The following is an 18,703-nucleotide window of genomic DNA, read 5'->3' as shown; positions in this document are numbered from 1 at the left end:
CCCAATTGAGGCATTGGGTTAGTAGATAACTGGTTGAACTAGGGATTCACTTATTGATCCGGTTGACTTGGTATGTATTAAAAAATTAAATATATATATATATATATATATATATATATATATATATATATATATATATATATATATATATATATATATATATAATACAGCTAACAAAATATTTTCAATCCATAGTCTATATTCTAATATTACATAATTATTTATGGCTACAAATTATTTTGTTGGGTGTTATCATTAAATTACTAAGAAAGCCTTGTTATATTTTCCATGGTTAAGTACAAAACTTGTCAAAATTGTCATGAGCAAGTCTAGTAAAAATGTATAAAACACATAAATATTAAATCATATCAACATCAAAATAATAATTATTAGTTATTATATATTGTTATCAAGATCAAAATAATATTATAAGGGCATATTATATGATAGTATTCAATAATTAGCTACTAATAGTTTCACATATTTTACAAATTGTAAAAAAATCTGTAAAAAAAAAAGGAATTGTAAAAAGAATTTAAAATTGATTGACTGAGTCAAATCAGGCCAATCTGATCTGGGTCACGGATTTTAACTAAACCTGGCCAAGTCAAACCTGGTTGATCTAGGTCGATTGCATTTTCAGTCCAATAGCTTAACTAGACTAAACAGGCCATCGATTTAATTGGTTTGACTGGTCGGACCAACTTGATTTTCACAACTATACAGCTAGGGAGGCACCTCCTTTGTAAACAAGAAGCAAGGGTGGAGACCATCAGAGTGACACCTCTTTTGCTAACAAGAAACCAAGCCTTTACCTGACACCTTCTTCACTAATAGGACACCTAAAGCGGTGTCAAAACTCAGCTTAATGCCTCCTCCAAAAGGACAAAGCTTGAATGTGAGGCTCCTTCATCTTACATGATAAAAATACCCCTTACAAGTAAATATTTTTTAAAAACACCTATTTTGGTAAATTGTTTTACAAAAATACCCTGTTTGGTTTTAGAGATAGTTGGGATCAATACTTGTCTTTGACAGAGTTTGCTTATAATATTAGTTATTAGTCTAGTATTCAGATGGCACCTTTTGAGACCTTTTATAGGAGGCATTGTAGATCACTAAAGCCTAGATTGGTAAGTCTAGATCTAATTCAAGAAGTTATTGAGAAGGTCAAGGTAATTTGAGATTACTTGTGATTGCTTAGAATAGACAAAAGTCTTATTCAGATTTGAGGCATTGACCTTTAGAGTTCTGTGTGGGAGAGTATGTGTTTTTGTGTGTGTCTCCAATGAAGGGTATCTTACATTTTGACTGAAAAGGTAAGCCTAGTCCCATGTTTATTGGTCATTTTAAGATTCTAGAGAGGGTGGGGCAAGTGGCTTATCGCTTAGCCCTCCTACTTGATCTATCAGGGGTTCATCCAGATTTCCATGTGTCGATGCTTCAAAAGTATGTTCATGATCCATTTCATATTATTCAGTACCACTCGATGCAACTTGATGAGAATGTAAGCTATATAGAACAACCAGTGCCTATAGTGGACAAACGCGTGAAGCGTTTATGTTCTAAGGATGTTGTGTAAGTGAAAGTGGCTTGGAGAGGACCAAATGGTGAGGAGATTACTTATGAGCCATAAATTGTTATGTGTGAGAAGTACCTTCACTTGTTTGAGACTTAAGGTTAGTCATAGATCAAATTCGAGGATGAATTTTCCTTAAGAGGGGAAGAATAAAACGCACCATTTCACTTTTAGGAGGAAAAAATAATATAATAATAAAACACAACAAAGTCTTTTCCATTTTTAAAGTAGAGCCCCTACCATATCAACGTGAACATTGCTTTTTCCAGCCGTATAATCACCATTTTCTTCCTCCTACTCTTCTACCCCTTTTACTTTATTGTTCCAAAACCCACCAAGTTAATTACACCCTTGTGACGCTAAAGCATGGGAAATTGATTGGAGTTAAAGAGGAATAATATTCATCTCTTTAAAATTCTCTATTTGAGCTCTTTGAGGTAAATCTATAACCCATCAAGGTAAATGAGTATTTTTATGACGTAGATTAGTTATGGGTTGTGTGTGAGGGGTTGGAAAATTAAATAGTAGGATTGTTGTGGGTTCCTCAAAATCCTAGGCATGTTAAATTTGAGGATTTTGTTTAATCTCTTGTTCTTTTTTATTTTAATGCCTAAATTTCATGGAAAATAAGCTGGATGCTCCTCCCAATGACATTGAAAGACATTAATTGTGTTCTCTTAGGTTGTGAGTTGCTAATCTACTTAGTGACACTTTTAAATGTTTTAGGAGAAGAAAGTAAATTTCAAAATATATGCTTTTTGTGATTTTGATTTCTACGAGTATTTGAGAATGAATTAAATTTTTTATTTTACTTTATTGGAATTCATTCTTTGAGTTCTTAACAGTTTTGATAATTATTGAAAATGTGGAAATTGGTTTTCTCATTATGAGTTTGTGATTGATTTTCGTTTCCTACAACGAAGAGATAATTTAAACTATGTGTCGAATACTCATAGTGTGTGTGTTTCGATTGCTATAACGAAGATATAATATAGCTTATGGGTCGTGTTAGACAAGTGGCCTCAGATATCTTAAGAAGGGGGGTTGAATTAAGATATTCCAAACTACTTCCCCAATTAAAAATCTATTTCACTTTTTATTCAAGTTATGAATTCCCTTAATGACAATCTTCTTAAATATTGATTCAAATAAAACAATTTGAATATGAATATAAAGCAATAATAAATAAAGGAGATTAAGGGAAGAGAAAGTGCAAACTCAGATTTATACTGGTTCGGTCACACCATTGTGCCTACGTCCAGTCCCCAAACAACCCGCTTGAGAGTTCCACTATCTTGTAAATTCCTTTTACAAGTTCTAAACACACAAGGACAATCCTTCCTTTGTGTTTAGAATTCCTTTACGACAAGAGACTCACAGTCTCTTAATCCCTTAGAGAATGAGAAGAAGAAGAAGAATGAATCTCTCTAGAAAGAGATGGATTTTACAGACTAAGCACTCAAATAATTCCTTAATGAATTGCAATTGAATTGGCCAAGGAATTCTTAAGAGGATAAAATGATTTTGCTCTTTGAGAGGATAAACACTTGTTGTTCTGAAAAACTCTGAGCAAATTCGTGTTTAAGTCACATATATATAGACCATCGGTGGTCATGAATAAAGCCTTTGAAAAGTTGTGACTCTTAGAATTATTTTTCTGAAAATCTTGTCTGGTAATCGATTACAGTAATTGTGTAATCGATTACAGCTTTTAAAATTTGAATTAAAACGTTTACTAACTGCTGGTAATCGATTACCAAAATTGTGTAATCGATTACACAGTCTAAAATTTCAAATTCAAATTTTAGTAGCTGTTATAAAATATATTTGGCCACTGGTAATCGATTACATCCTCTGGTAATCGATTACCAGAGAGTAAAACCTTTGTAAAACACTTTTTAATTTAAATTACTTGGCCAAACCTTTTGCTAATTCAATTAGGAATTCCCTTCCTAATATACTAGTGATCATCTTGATGTTGTGACTTGTAATCTTGAAGTATTGTCTTGAATTTAATCTTGAAAAGCCCATTTACATCAATTGCATCATATCATCATGATCATCATCAAAACATCAAAAGCAATTGCATCTACAGGTCGAATACTGATAGTATATATATTTCACATTTGTTGAAATAAAGAGATAACGTAGCCTACAAGATAAGTGTTGTAGTTTAATAATTATTGTTAAAAAAATTTATACAGTTTGTTATTCTTGATTATGGTCTTAAATATATGGGTAAATAGTCATTTTCGTCCTTGAATGTGTAAATCACTAACAAATTCATCCCTGAAAGATGAAAATTCAATTTTAGTCCCCGGAAGTGTAAAAGTGAGACCAATACATCCATCTATTAACTTTCGTTTATTACTGCTAATTGTGGAAGCAATGCTTTCCAAGTTTATTTTGATGATGCCAAAGACTCAAGTCAAGAATCAAGAGTCAAGCAAGTTTCAAGAATCAAAGAGTCATTCAATCAAGAATCAAGATTAAAGAGAAGATTCAAGAGAAGACTCAAGATGTACAAGAACTTCAAGAAAAGCATGAAGATAAGTATAAAAAAGATTTTTTCAAAAGAAAAGATTGAATAGCACAATTTTGTTCAAGAGAATTTTTCAAAGAAAAATCTTTTACCAAGAGTTTTACTCTCTGGTAATCGATTACCAGAAGGCAATAATCGATTACCAGTAGCCAACATTCTTTTCAAACTGATTTACAGAGCAGTAATCGATTACCAATGTTTTAAAACATTAGATTTCAAATTTCAAGAGTCACAACTTGTGATAAAACATTTTCAAATCATTTCAAACTTGTGTAATCGATTACACAATACTTGTAATCGATTACCAGTGTTTCTAAACGTTTTGATTTTTAAATTTAAACATGAAGAGTCACATTTGTTAATGTGTAATCGATTACACTATAATGATAATCGATTACCAGTGACTTATTTTAAAAATTAAATTACCAAAAGTCACAATTCTTAAAGTGACAAGTTTCTGAAGATTTTTCAAAAGTCATAACCTTTAAAGTGACTAGTTTTCAAAAGAGTCACAACTTTTAAAGTGACTAGTTTTCAAAAGAGTCACAACTTTTAAAAAGTGACTAGTTTTGAAGAAATTGCCAAGAGTCATAAACTTTTAACTTGAGTCATCAAATGACTATAAATATGTGATCATGGCACGAATTTTAAGGAGACTGATTCCTTTCATTCAAACTCAAATTTTCTGATTCATTTCTCATAATCTTTCTAAGAGTTTTTGTTCAATACTTTCTTTATTCAAGAAAAGTTCATTGACCAAAAACTTGTGTTATTCTTCTTCATTTCTTCTTCCTCTTGCCAAAAGATTTCAAAGGACTAACCGTCTGAGATATCTTTTGTTTCCCCTTACAAAGATTCAAGGGACTAACCGCCTAAGAATTCTTTGTCTTAACACGTTGGAGCGTACATCCTTCGTGGTACAAGTAGAGCGTACATCTACTTGGGTTGTAATACTGAGAACAAGAGAGGGTACATCTCTTGTGGATCAGTTCAAGTGGAGCGTACATCCACTTGGTTGTCCAAAGAGAACAAGGGAGGGTACATACCTTGTGGATCTTTGCCTGTAAAGGATTTTACAAGGTTATTGGAAATCTCAAGAACCGTGGGTTGCTTGGGGACTGGACGTAGGCACGGGTTGTGGCCGAACCAGTATAAATCTTGTGTTTATTTCCTTCTTCCCTACACTCTTTAATTTCCGTTGTGCACTTTTTATTTTCTCTTTACTTTTGTATAAGTTATTTGTTTCGATTCTTTACTTTCTCATAACTTAGTAATAAAGCCTAATTGAATCTATTAATATTAAGAATGATAAACTTTAATTAGTCAAGACACATTAATAATTAATTCAACCCCCCTTCTTAATTATTTTGTGGCCACTTGATCCAACACTAATGAGAGAGCCTACGTGACACAAATGGATGAAAATGTCACAAAATTGATTGCTAACATGGCTACAGAATAGATTGGATGAAAATGTCAGTCAATTATCATTGGACGAAAATGTCAGTAAGTTACCATTATCTGACCTAAATGTCAGTAATTTTTTGTTGGACGAAAATGTTAATGAAATGCAAATCTAAGGAAGAGAGCGCGTTACTTGGATGAAAATGTCAATGAAATGTCAATCCTTTCTATGATGAACAAAAAATAACCTAAACACTAAACAACATTCACCAATCCATGGCTCGTGCCTTAATATTCAGAGAAACACAATCTCAACTAACAATTAATCTTCCAAAAAAATGAGAAAGATAATTTTAGTTTTACAATTCTGAACAACATCAATCAACTCGACTCAATGAGCAATGCTTCACCATGAAATTTCCGCTTTATGTTTGTTTCTATGTGCCCAAGTGTCATTATTCCTTATCCAATGTTGAACTTCCAACTTCTCATCCCATCACATGCACTGCACGAAGAACTTAACCCTTGCTGCCGCAACCGCGAACTACGGAATTCCGAGCGAAGAAACTGATTCCAATTTTGATTTCGATTTTAGTCCTTGTCCCTTTGCCTTGGATGCCAACACAGACAGAAAAACCTTTTTGGAGGATGTTCCAGCGGGCGACAACATCGAATTGTGTGCAAACACACCACATATGTTGTTGTCATTGGTAACGGTGGGATTGAGATGGAGGAGCATGGGCGAAGTAGCATTGGTGGCACAACAACGATGGTGATGGACGCCTTCGTTCTAGAGAAGAGGGCAATGTTTGAGGAGCGGTTAGGTTTGTACTCAATTCTTTCAACGTCGCCGAGAGAAGAAGCGGTCTTCTGTTTGTGATTAACGGTTCATTGTAAGCGCTTGGCTCCACCACTGTAGTGGAATGAAATGTCAATCCTTTTGATGACACAGTGGAATAAAGTAATGCAAAATTATTGTATAAAATAAAGAGAGCACGTTCTGCGGGAAGCAGAAAAGGCGCCAAATTCCGAGAACTCGAGAAGAAGAGTTAAGGAAGAGAGAGCGATTCCCAAAGTGTGGAAGAAGAAAAGGCAAGAAAAATAAAAGAATTCAACAATTAAAAAATCAAGATTTTATTTGACAAATCCATCCCTATGTTGGCAATTAAAAGATGGTCATGTTGGCAATCAATTTTGTAACAATTTTATCTCTTTGTGTCATGTGGGCTTTTTTATTAATGGTAACAGACGGAAGTGAATGAATGAATGAATTTGTCCTACTTTTTACACTTTTGAAGACTAAAATTTGAATTTTAATCTTTTAGAGACGAATTTGTCAATGATGAATACATTTCAGGATAAAATTGGTTATTTACCGTAAATATATTTCTAAAAGTTCCCAAGGGAGTACACATTACTTTTTAAAAAGTGAGTTGTATTTAGTTCTTTTTGTAAAATTTCATTTAAAATCTTTTTGGATGTAAAAACTTCTACCAAGTTTTCTTTCCCCTTCCTTTTGGCTTTGCATTTTATGCTCTCATTAAGTCTTCGTGACTTACTCATTTCTTTCTCTCTTAGATTCACAGGTGACTGAGTAACTGATTTCCTGAGATTCGCTAACTTACCCAAAAATTTGTTCGTAATTTTGTAGTTTTTAATAAATTTCAACAAATAGTAGAGAGTGTGTTAATATATTACTATATGTATCACTTAGTGTCATAAAACTTGGCCTTTTGATTGACTTAGGGAAGGGCATTAAACTATAATAACATAGGGAGTCTAAGATATAATATAGGGGGATTATGGATTGATTTTGAGAATAAAAGTTATTCCATATGAAGATTAAAGTAACATGTGATTATATTTAATTTGGATTTTTTTCCTTAAAAGAATATATGTTCATTCAATGTGATAAAATGTGATAATGATGATAATGGTTATAATAATATGATAAAAAAGTTTTTTTTTAAAATATTTTTAAGAAGCAAATTTTATTTTCTTTTTTACCGCACATGGATAAAGTAGTGTGGATTGTTTCAGTTTAACTAAAAGTTTCAAGTTCAAATCTTGTTACGTTAACTTTAAAATATACTATACTTGAGGGGAGAATTTTGTCTTATCATAATGATCATATCGACTTGAACAAGTGGAGAATACATGGAGTCTATAAAAAAAAAAGATTTTCTTCTTTCAAAGAATTAGTTTTTTTTATAGAAAAACAATTTAGGAAAATACTGTTTATTTTATTATAAAAAAACTTATTCTAAAAAGTAATATGCTCTTCCCCTTTTCTAGGATTTGTTGTTCAAACTTCCCTTTCACTTTTTTTTTCCTAGACATTGATTTTTTTGCCAATTTGTGTATTTTTCTTATTTTTTTTCCTTTAATCCAAATCTCTTGGTTCTTTTTTCATAATTTTGTTCCAGATGTCTAGAAAATTCAGTAAAACTTTCAGCTCAAAAACCGTAGTGACCAATTCCCAGTAATTTATACAAGTTCATATATTCAAGCTGCCAACACTAGCGATTTCAACCTAGAAATCAAGAGTAGTGTTTATGTTGCTTAAGGCTTGGATAGTTACAATTTGTGTTTGCTTATGCTCAATTATCTTGAATAATACAGTTCAAGAGAGCTTAAGACTTATTTTGATTCACAAATCCAGCCACAACTCAGCACCACAACTCAACTTCATCATAGACATCATGTAGGAAACTTAGAAAACAAAAAAAGAGAGTTCAACAACAAGACTACTTCTAGGAATTGATTTAGAACATGTTATGAACTAAATAACATGCATGAATTAGACTCAAAAATCAAAAGATAGGCTAAGAATGACAAGAATACATGAACAAATGTATCTAGAATTCAATCAACAAAATAAAAAAATTCAACACAAACTTAGAACATAATGTGACAATTACTATGACTAAACATGACTCTAAGACAACACGGATTAAGTGATTTACACTTAGATTTTTGTGTTTTTTTTTTCTAATCAATATTTTGGAAGAAAATTTAGATCTAAGGTTCAGCACAAGAATATTATGAATGAAAAATGATAGAACCTAAAATCAACACAAAACATGATTCAAGAGTAGATCTACAAAATTTGAACCATAGAAATGCAAGAACAAGTGTAGATCTAAGATTTAATCGGTTTATTTTTTTTTAATCTACTCTAAACAACACCAAACCATAAGACAATGGAGGATATACATGGAGAATAAGATGAAGAACAAGGAATTAAAGAGAATTCACCGAACAAAAAGATAGAGGAAGCAAAAGAACATCACCTAGATGAAGATGCTCTTGATACCACATGATGTAAGCTCCATTGGAGCTTGTAGGCCTAGGATCTTCTTCATCAATGGATTCCTTTGCTTCTTGGATGATGAATGACAGCGGAATGGAGAAGGAAGAGAGAGAGGAGACGCCATTTCAAGGAAAAGATGAGTCTAGAAGAAACTCACCACCATAGGAGGTCATGGATAAGAGCTTAGAGGAAGAAGGAGATGAATGAAAGAAGAGAGAGAGAAGAGCACGAAATTTTGTGCTCTAAGAGAGCTCTTAATCTGAAGTTTAATTTTCAAATGATCAAAGTTAAAAAAAATGCACACACATGACCTCTATTTATAGCCTAAGTGTCACACAAAATTAGAGGGAAATTTGAATTTCTATTCAAATTTCACTTGGATTTGAAATTGAATTTGTGGAGCCAAAATTTGGCTAATTATGATTAGTGAATTTTAGTTATGGTTCAACCCACTAATCCAAGATCAAGTCCAAGATTCTCCACTAAGTGTGCTTAGGTGTCATAAGGCATGTAAAACATGAAGGACATGCACAAAGTGTGACTATATGATGTGGCAATGGGGTGTAGCAAGCAAATGCTCACCCCCCCTCTAAAATTTAATTGGATTGGGCTTCTCCCAATTCAATTAAATTTATTTTCCAACACACACATCAAATATTCACTTAATGCATGTGAAATTACAAAACTACCCCTAATACCAAAACTAGTCTAGGCGCCTTAAAATACAAGGGCTGAAAAATCCTACATTTCTAGGGTACCCTACCTACATTATGGAGCCCTAAATACAAGGCCCAAAAATAATAAAACCTTAATCTGATATGTACAAAGATAAGTAGACTCATACTTAGCCCATGGGCTCGAAATCTGTCCTAAGGCTCATGAGAACCCTAGGGCCTTCTCTTGCATCTCTGGCCCAATCTACGTTGAGTCTTCTATCCAATGCCCTTTCGGGATAGGATTGCATCAAATGTTAACTGTTGGTCTAGGCTGATCCAATGTTCTTAAAGTCAATCTTTTTAGTCGTGTGGATTGTCTAGTCTTCCTAGACGTAGCCTTTGAGTGACCATCTAACTGCAGAGGGGACCTTGGTGGTGTTCCCATGCCCTGTCAAAATAAAAAAAAATAATCATTAATGATAAGGACTTACAAATACCATATATGTAACATACTGCAAATGTAATCATTATAAAATTACAAAACAAATAACACAATATGGTTAACATTACTTTGATACAATGCAGTTACGTTAGAATGTTCTCCCATAATCCTCCATCATAATCATTACGATTTGCATGTATATCATCAACGTCGTGTGACTCATTTATAGGAGGCATTCTATTGGAAAAAGCTAATGTCTCACATGGATACCATTGGGTCTTCCTTGTAGAACCATTGAAAATCTTGAATCACATGGATCTTGGACGTAAAACACCTATCAGACTTGTTCTGCCATAATGAAAGATTTGTCTGTGTAACCCACCTTATTTAGGTTTACTAAAGTAAATCCCAAATGATCTTGATAGATATCGGTATTTCCATTCACCCATTTACACTTAAAAATAGGCACTCTAAATTCAATGTAATCAACCTCCCAGATTTGTTCAATGACTCCAAAGTACGACATGGACGCTCGAATCTGGTTGTTGTCTATTGCACTACAAAAGTGATAGAAATCAGCATCAACACTCACCCCATTATTTTGCATGGTACTTTTATCATCTTGTGACTTGGTGTAGAAGGAATAATTGTTGATATCATATCCTTTTCAAGTAGGTACACTAAAATTTGGCCCAACAGCTAACAATTTCAATGTTTTGCAAGCACAGTCATCATCTAATATTGTTTCACTAAACCATTTAATGAAAGTTTTATTGTGCTCTTGCAATACCCTCATCATGTTCATTTTTGGATTGTTCATAACAGGCGGAAGTTAGATGGATGAATTTGTCCCACTTTTTACACTTTTGAGGACTAAAATTTGAATTTTAATCTTTCAGAGAATAATTTGTCAATAATTAACACATTTAAGGATAAAAATGGTTATTTACCATAAATATATTTCTAAAAGTTCCCAATGTAGTACACATTAGTTTTTAAAAAGTGAGTTGTATTTAGTTCGTTTTTGTAAAATGTCATTTAAAATCTTTTTGGATGTAAAAACTTCTACCAAATTTGCTTTCTCCTTCCTTTTCGCTTTATATTTTATGCTCTCATTAAGTCTCTGTGACTTACTCATTTCTTTCTCTTTTAGATTCAAGGTGATTGAGTAACTGATTTTCTAAGATCCATTGACTTACCCAAAAATTTGTTCATAATTTTGTAGTTTTTAATAAATTTCAACAAATAGTAGAGAATGTATTAATATATTACTATATGTATCATTTAGTGTTATAAAACTTGGCCTTTTGATTGACTTAGGGAAGGGCATTAAACTATAATAACATAGGGAGTCTAAGATATAATATAGGGGGATTATGGATTGATTTAAATTGATTTTGAGAATAAAAGTTATTTGATCTGAAGATTAAAGTAACATGTGATTATATTTAATTTGAATTTTTTTTCTTAAAAGAATCTAACTCAATTCAATGTGATAAGATGTGATAACAGTGATAATGATAATAATGATTATAAAAATATGATAAAAAAATTTTTTTTTAAAAAAAATATTTTTAAGAAGCAAATTTTATTTGCTTTTTTATCACACATGGATAAAGTAGTGTGAATTGTTTCAGTTTAACTAAAAATCTCATATTCATGTCTTGTGAATGTAACTATAAAATATACTTTGGGGAAGAATTTTATCTTATCATAATGATCATATCCGACTTGAACAAGTGGAGAATACATGGAGTCTATAAAAAAAGATTTTCTTCTTTCAAATAATTAGTCTTTTTTATTATTATAGAAAAACAATTTAAGAAAATACTGTTTATTTTATTATAAAAATACTTATTCCAAAAAATAATATGCTCTTCCCCTTTTCTAGGGTTTGTTGTTCACAGTTAGTAGTTACAACCTGGGCACACTCTTTATTCGATTGTCTGACTCACATCTAGGATATTTTATTTCCATTGTATTTGGCGATGATGATGCGAAGAAGCTCTTCTATTCATGGATTCCCTCTTCTTCGATACTTTGCTTTGTCTTCTAATCCCACGCACTTTCTTCTTCACCCATCACATTCTTCTTCAACTTTCTCCACCTACGTCAGAGATAGTGACAATCATAATCATAATAACGCCTCTATAAATACAAGAAGAGCTCAATTCCTTGATTCCATGAGAAATGTGAAATCTGTAGACGTTGCTTTGGATTTCTACCACAAAATGGTCACAATGAAGCCTTTCCCATGTGTCAAGGACTTCAACTTGTTGTTTGGCATCGTTGCGAAGATGAAACACTACACAACTGCAATTTCGCTAATCAAACACATGTCTTATATTGGTGTCAAACCGAATGTCTCCACTCACAATATCGTCATTAATTGTCTCTGCCGTTTGAACCACACCGTGTTTGGCTTCTCTGTTTTGGGGCTTATGTTCAAAATTGGTGTGGAACCTAGCATCGTGACTTTTACCACCATTGTTAATGGGCTTTGCGTAGAAGGAAATGTTGCTCAAGCAATTAGGTTTGTTGACCATTTGAAAGATATGGGCTATGAATCTGACAGATATACCCGTGGAGCAATAATTAATGGATTGTGTAAAGTTGGTCATTCATCCGCTGCACTCTCGTATCTCAAGAAGATGGAAGAACAAAATTGCAATTTGGATGTTACAGCTTACAGTGCAGTTGTGGATGGTCTTTGCAAGGATGGGATGGTATTTGAGGCCTTGGATTTATTCTCACAAATGACAGGCAAAGGTATTCAACCGAATCTTTTCACCTATAATTGCTTAATTCATGGCCTTTGTAACTTTGATAGATGGAAAGAGGCTGCACCTCTATTGGCTAACATGATGAGAAAGGGAATCATGCCAGATGTGCAAACTTTTAATGTTATAGCTGGCAGATTTTTGAAAACAGGGATGATTTCTAGGGCTAAAAGCATATTCAGTTTCATGGGGCATATGGGGATTGAACATAATGTTGTCACCTATAATTCAATAATTGGTGCTCATTGTATGTTAAATCAAATGAAGGATGCCATGGAAGTATTTGATTTGATGATTCGCAAGGGCTGCTTACCAAACATTGTAACTTATAATTCATTAATCCATGGATGGTGTGAAACTAAAAACATGAATAAGGCCATGTATTTCTTGGGTGAAATGGTAAATAATGGACTAGATCCAGATGTTGTCACATGGAGCACTCTTATTGGGGGGTTTTGCAAAGCAGGGAAACCAGTAGCCGCAAAAGAATTGTTTTTCGTAATGCACAAGCACGGGCAACTTCCCGATCTCCAAACTTGTGCTATTATATTGGATGGCCTATTTAAGTGTCATTTTCATTCTGAGGCAATGTCATTGTTTAGGGAGTTGGAGAAGATGAATTCAGATCTTGATATTATAATTTACAGTATTATTTTGAATGGAATGTGTAGTTCTGGAAAACTGAATGATGCACTGGAACTCTTTTCTTATCTGTCAAGTAAAGGCGTCAAAATTGATGTTGTTACTTATAACATAATGATTAATGGTCTATGTAAAGAAGGACTGTTGGATGATGCCGAAGACTTATTGATGAAAATGGAAGAGAATGGTTGTCCCCCAGATGAGTGCACTTATAATGTCTTTGTCCAAGGATTGCTGCGAAGATATGAAATTTCAAAGTCAACAAAATACCTTATGTTTATGAAAGGTAAAGGTTTTCGGGCAAATGCTACCACCACCAAATTGCTTATCAACTACTTCTCTGCTAACAAAGAAAACAGGGCATTCCAAGTGTTTTTGCAGAAATTTGTTTGAGTATTTAATATTGGTATATTAAAATACCAACATTTTCTTGAGGGCCAACTTATTAGCAGAGTCAGGCTCTGTACTTCAGGTTTGGATGAATTTTTTCTGCTATTTCTCTTTTTAATATTCCCATAATTTGTCTGCTGTGGGTATATTTTTAGTAAAATTTATACGTTACCAAAAAAAATTTCTTGCACATTTAAAAAATCTTTTCTAAAAACTGATGAAGTTAATTTAACCATGCTATGTATAATTTTATTTTATTTTTAGTGTGAGTGCATGTGCATCAATATTACTTGGATTAAACCGTGACATCAATATTATCAAATTGAGATTCAATCGGCAATTGGCAAGTTTAGAAGTGCTCCTTCAATTTCCTTTCATTTTTCAATTTCTGTCACAGGAGTTGGTTAAAGAAATGTAAAAGAAAATAAAAAGAAAAGATATTGTGTGACTTGTATCGAAGATACAACATTGCATCTATTCATTTATATATTGTTACATTCAAAGTCATTTTAGATTCTTCTCATCATCTTATGATAATTGTTAGCTAGTCGATTTGCATTTTTGTGTGATTTGAATAGTGAAATGTAAGATTCTTCTAATTACTAGTTTTTCAGGAAGCACTAAGGGCAAGATGGTTGAAGGATGATACAACTTGCATTGCAGTTGATACAATTCCACCTGATTCATCACCACTCCCCTAAAAGCAAAACAATTTGTGTGCTCTTTTGTTCGGGAAGATGTCTCATGACTCTGCTGCTAAGTTGTCAAAAAAGCTTTCAGCTATAAATATAGTTGAGGAACTATTTGAAGAAGGATCAACAATGCTTTCTAAATTCTATTCTTATAATCTTTTATTGAAAAATCTTTTTTCTTTTCTTTTTACAAATTATAAAATTCTCATGACAGTGTCCTGCATATTGTTTTCCTTATCTGAACCTCCTTTTCTGTCCCCACAGGGTTCCTGTAATTAAATGTTGTCGTGTAGTTAATATACAATTTTTTTTTGGTTCTGGGGGCAGTGTGTGTGAGGATGGTCATTCAATTATTTATTCTGTGATCATAGGAACTAATTCATTTGTAATTTATACTTCAAGAGTAGTTTAGTTTAGGGTTTATTTAACTGGTGAAATAATTTAATTTGAAGATTAAACCTAGGATTTGTGTGGACTGTGGAGGCTTATTTCAGAATAATGGTGGAGTAGGAGAGACTTATTCGTAATTTCTCATAATCAAATTCTTCTATCTAAATGGTATCAAACTAACAATCTTTGGATAAAGCATTTTATGCGATAACCTTTTCATTTTAGAAGTTTTTCATATAATGAGCATTTATAGCTTTTGTTTATGTCAAACTTTGATTCTCATTTTATTGACTGTGTAATTTGTCCGTATGATTTTCATTTATTATCAGCCACTGACATTAGTGAAACTCAGTGCCTCCCCTAGTGATTTTTTAATTCCCAGGATGTCCAGGATAATGTGATATATCTTCCTTACGAACAATACTAGTTATTTTCATTGAAGTATTAAAAAAGCTAGTTGAGTTATTGATGCTATATGCATATGTATAGAAGTGTTTCGTTTTTAAGTATGTTGAACACACGAACACTATACCAAAGTATAAGACCAATGTGCATTATGGATCTGATGTTCTGTATAAAAGCATAAGTTTTATTTTGATACCATCAATTAAATTCTTTTTACACGGTAAATCGATCAAAATTGAGTTTAATATGCATGTACATTGTCAGCGTAAAATTTTCCATTGCCGATCAATTAGAACTAATTTTTTATATTATGAAACCAAAAAGATTTTTTGACACCAAAAAATAAGGATGTTTGTGACTTCATTTAGTTTGGTTATTCATCAAGAAGTCACTTGAATTAAATTAAACTTATACAATTTATGTAATTTGGTTTGGTTTGATTTTTATTTAAAATAAAATCTGAACCAAACCAAATGAATATTTTATCGTTTGATTTGGTTTGATTTTTACGTTTTTTACTAAAATATTATTCCATTAAAATTTATATATATATATATATATATTTTCATTTTTTAAATTAAATTACATCAAATAATTGTTAATAACAATCTATGAAATTTATTAATATGTTTTATCTTTTACAATAAAAATCTGTCAAATTTTTATTCATTTTAAACCAAATATATCTTAAAAAAGTATTCAAAAAAATTATATACATGGTATAAGTTTCTTATACATAACACTACAAAACATTATGAAACTCAAGTGATATATACATAAAATGCATAACACTAAAACAATATATGTGCTCCAGTTTTGTTCGGTTTTAAAAACAAAAACCGCAATTTGAGCCAAACTGATCGTTTCGAGAAAAAATATCATCCAAAAAAAATTCAAAAATAATTGGTTTGGTTTGATTTTTGAATTTTTTTTATGGATCAATTTTGAGTTGAATACCCCTACATGAAAGCTATTTGACACCTAGAGATGGAAAAAAGAGAAAAAGGAAATATAGATATGATGAATAATATGATGTGACCGGAAGACAGATAAAGAGAAATAAGAATTGTTGATGAGATATTTAAAATAAATGAGTGTTAAAAGATTTTCACTCTTATTGAACTCAATAAAGTTACCATATATAACACTTTATAATTGACCAATAATATAAAAGTTGATTTTACAATGTCAATCAATAAAAAAATCATGATATATATAATTTCTAAGATAATTACCATAAAGCATGATAATTTATATTTAAATGGATAGACCAATTTGTTTAAACTTAAAATAAATAATTTTAAGAAATGTAATTATTCAAAAAGATATGTTTTGCTTATTTTGAAAAAGATTTTTTTCAAGATAAAATTGTTTAAACAAATACATAAAACTACTTATTTTATTAGAAAAAAACAATTTTTTTTATTAAGTTTAAGCAAATGAGTCCATAATTTATTCTTACAAATTCTAGTATTTAGATATAACTTTTAAGTAATTATTATAAAAATTAATAATATTTTCATAATCGACCATCATGTTAGCTAATAATATGAAATACATTTATATAGTTAGTGAATATGAATTAAACTTTAAAAGCAAATACAAAATTGAAACCTTAGGAGTGTCACCTTCCCACATGCCTTGGTAAAACAACTTAACATATAAGATCTCTCTACCCTGAGAAAGAAGATAGAAGAGAGGACACAAGTTTACACCCACCTGAGAATGCTGAGACAAGAAGTTGGGTTCACCGTTGCCAATCTCACCAAAGTTGGGTTCATGACATAAGAGTTCATAAGTCTACACGTTAGAGTCCATAAGTCTACACGTTAGAGTTTTTTTCTTTGTTTCTTGAAATATATAGCAACTAAAAAAACGTATGACCAACAATTTTGTTCTTAATTTGTCTATTCAGTTTAGGTTTAATTAAAAAAAATACTATCTTATTGTATTGGAATCCCTGATAAAAAAACGTGTTTACCAACAATTTTGTTCTTAATTTGTCTATTCAGTTTAGGTTTAATTAAAAAAAAAATACTATCTTATTGCATTGGAATCCCTGATAAAAAACGTGTTTACATGTAATATACTAATATTGGATCATACCTCAAACAATTAAGATTAGTTATATATATAGACACGCACATGCACATGCACATGCCAGAGAAAAAACGCAAATACGTACATTAATTAATATTCCAGCTCTATTGTAGTATTGTTTAACCTGAACTTAGATTCCTTAATACCACTTGCTTATTACGCCTAATTTATTGATGCTGCCCGAGTTTAAACTTGCAATGTTTTTCAATTGATGATGCTCACTTGTCCATCATGCTTGAAATATTAGACTTTTAATTACTGGGACCATTTACATAAGAAACAGGCAATCTGACCGGTGTCAAGGAATCTAATTTCAGCCAGAAGTATGAGCTATTATATATCTCATTTAATATATTTGATTTTTATGGATTAAAAAAAAATAATGTGACCAGTGATGGAAATTATTTGTTGATGTGGGGCCTTTTACTCCCCTAACTTTTTTAATTATAAAAAGGATTAGAACAGAAATAAAATTCGGTGCATATTTTATAGTGTTTTTTTTAGGAGAAATAAAAGATATACATTAGGAAAGAAATGAGAAAGAAAATTGTGTCGTGACAATAATCATTGTTCTAAATGCATGACTCTTAAGTTAACTAGTTAAATTGAAAGCCCCAGCACGAAAGAGAATAGGATGTTGATCTTTGATCTAGAGAGTATGAGAGGGAAAGTAGAAAGAGAGAGGGCACTCATCAAGGTAGTTAGAGACATGGACACGGGAAGAGAAATAATGGCATTTCAATGTTTTTCTTCTCCAAATTCTCCAAAATGTTCACTAAGGAGGATTTGTGGAAGGTTTTTCACCGATGGTATAGAAAACAAAAAAGATAACATTACGAAGTGGAAAGAAAAAGAGGAGAAACAAACACCACTGCCAAAATAACACTTTATGATTGTCAAATTGAACGTTCTACGACAATTATCAACCATCTTTGTAAGCCGCATCGTGGAAAGTGTTAGACTTTCCATGATGCTATGATAATAGTTGTCTTAGAAACAATGTGATTTCAAATATGATTTTTATTTAAAGACGTCGTAGAAACGTAGCATTCTAAGACATAAAAACCGTTGTAGAACGCTTGCATTCTAAAACGGGTTTCACCATAAAAATTGTCTGTGAATTGTAGCATTCTATCATGGGTCTTACATGAAAACCCATTAGAATGTTTGCATTCTAAGACGATTTTCATGTAAGACGTATCATAAAATGCTATGTTTCTAAGATGGGTTTTATCCTAAAAATCGTCTTAGATGTTGCATTCCTAAGCCTGAAGCTCAATTAATTATATAACATCCAATTTATAATGATTGAATAATAAAATTGGAATAAATAATTAGTCTAAAACAACAAACCATTAATGAAAAACA

General features: G+C 31.7%; 1 protein-coding gene and 1 pseudogene across 2 annotated transcripts; one reads left to right on the top strand and one right to left on the bottom strand.

Annotated features, from left to right (window-relative positions):
- Window positions 1–5,916: 5,916 nt before the first annotated feature.
- LOC114371138 lies at window positions 5,917–10,172 on the bottom strand (annotated as a pseudogene).
- Window positions 10,173–11,826: 1,654 nt separating this feature from the next.
- On the top strand, window positions 11,827–14,829 carry LOC114412065 (putative pentatricopeptide repeat-containing protein At1g12700, mitochondrial). Of its 2 annotated transcripts, none has more exons than XR_003666581.1 (2): window positions 11,827–13,830; window positions 14,363–14,829. XR_003666581.1 is itself a non-coding variant. In XM_028375842.1 (2 exons), the coding sequence occupies exons 1-2, from the start codon at window positions 11,925–11,927 to the stop codon at window positions 14,392–14,394; spliced, it is 1,752 nt and encodes a 583-aa protein (XP_028231643.1). In that variant the 5' UTR covers window positions 11,827–11,924; the 3' UTR covers window positions 14,395–14,829. The 2 variants fall into 2 exon arrangements, 1 of the variants encoding a protein (XP_028231643.1); XM_028375842.1 differs by having other exon boundaries at window positions 11,827–13,644.
- Window positions 14,830–18,703: the final 3,874 nt, after the last annotated feature.

This window comes from Glycine soja, chromosome 1, assembly GCF_004193775.1.
Source record: "Glycine soja cultivar W05 chromosome 1, ASM419377v2, whole genome shotgun sequence".
In the NCBI taxonomy this organism is placed as follows: domain Eukaryota; kingdom Viridiplantae; phylum Streptophyta; class Magnoliopsida; order Fabales; family Fabaceae; genus Glycine; species Glycine soja.
Note: the sequence above shows the minus strand (reverse complement) of the source record. Positions and strands in the feature narration are given on the sequence as shown.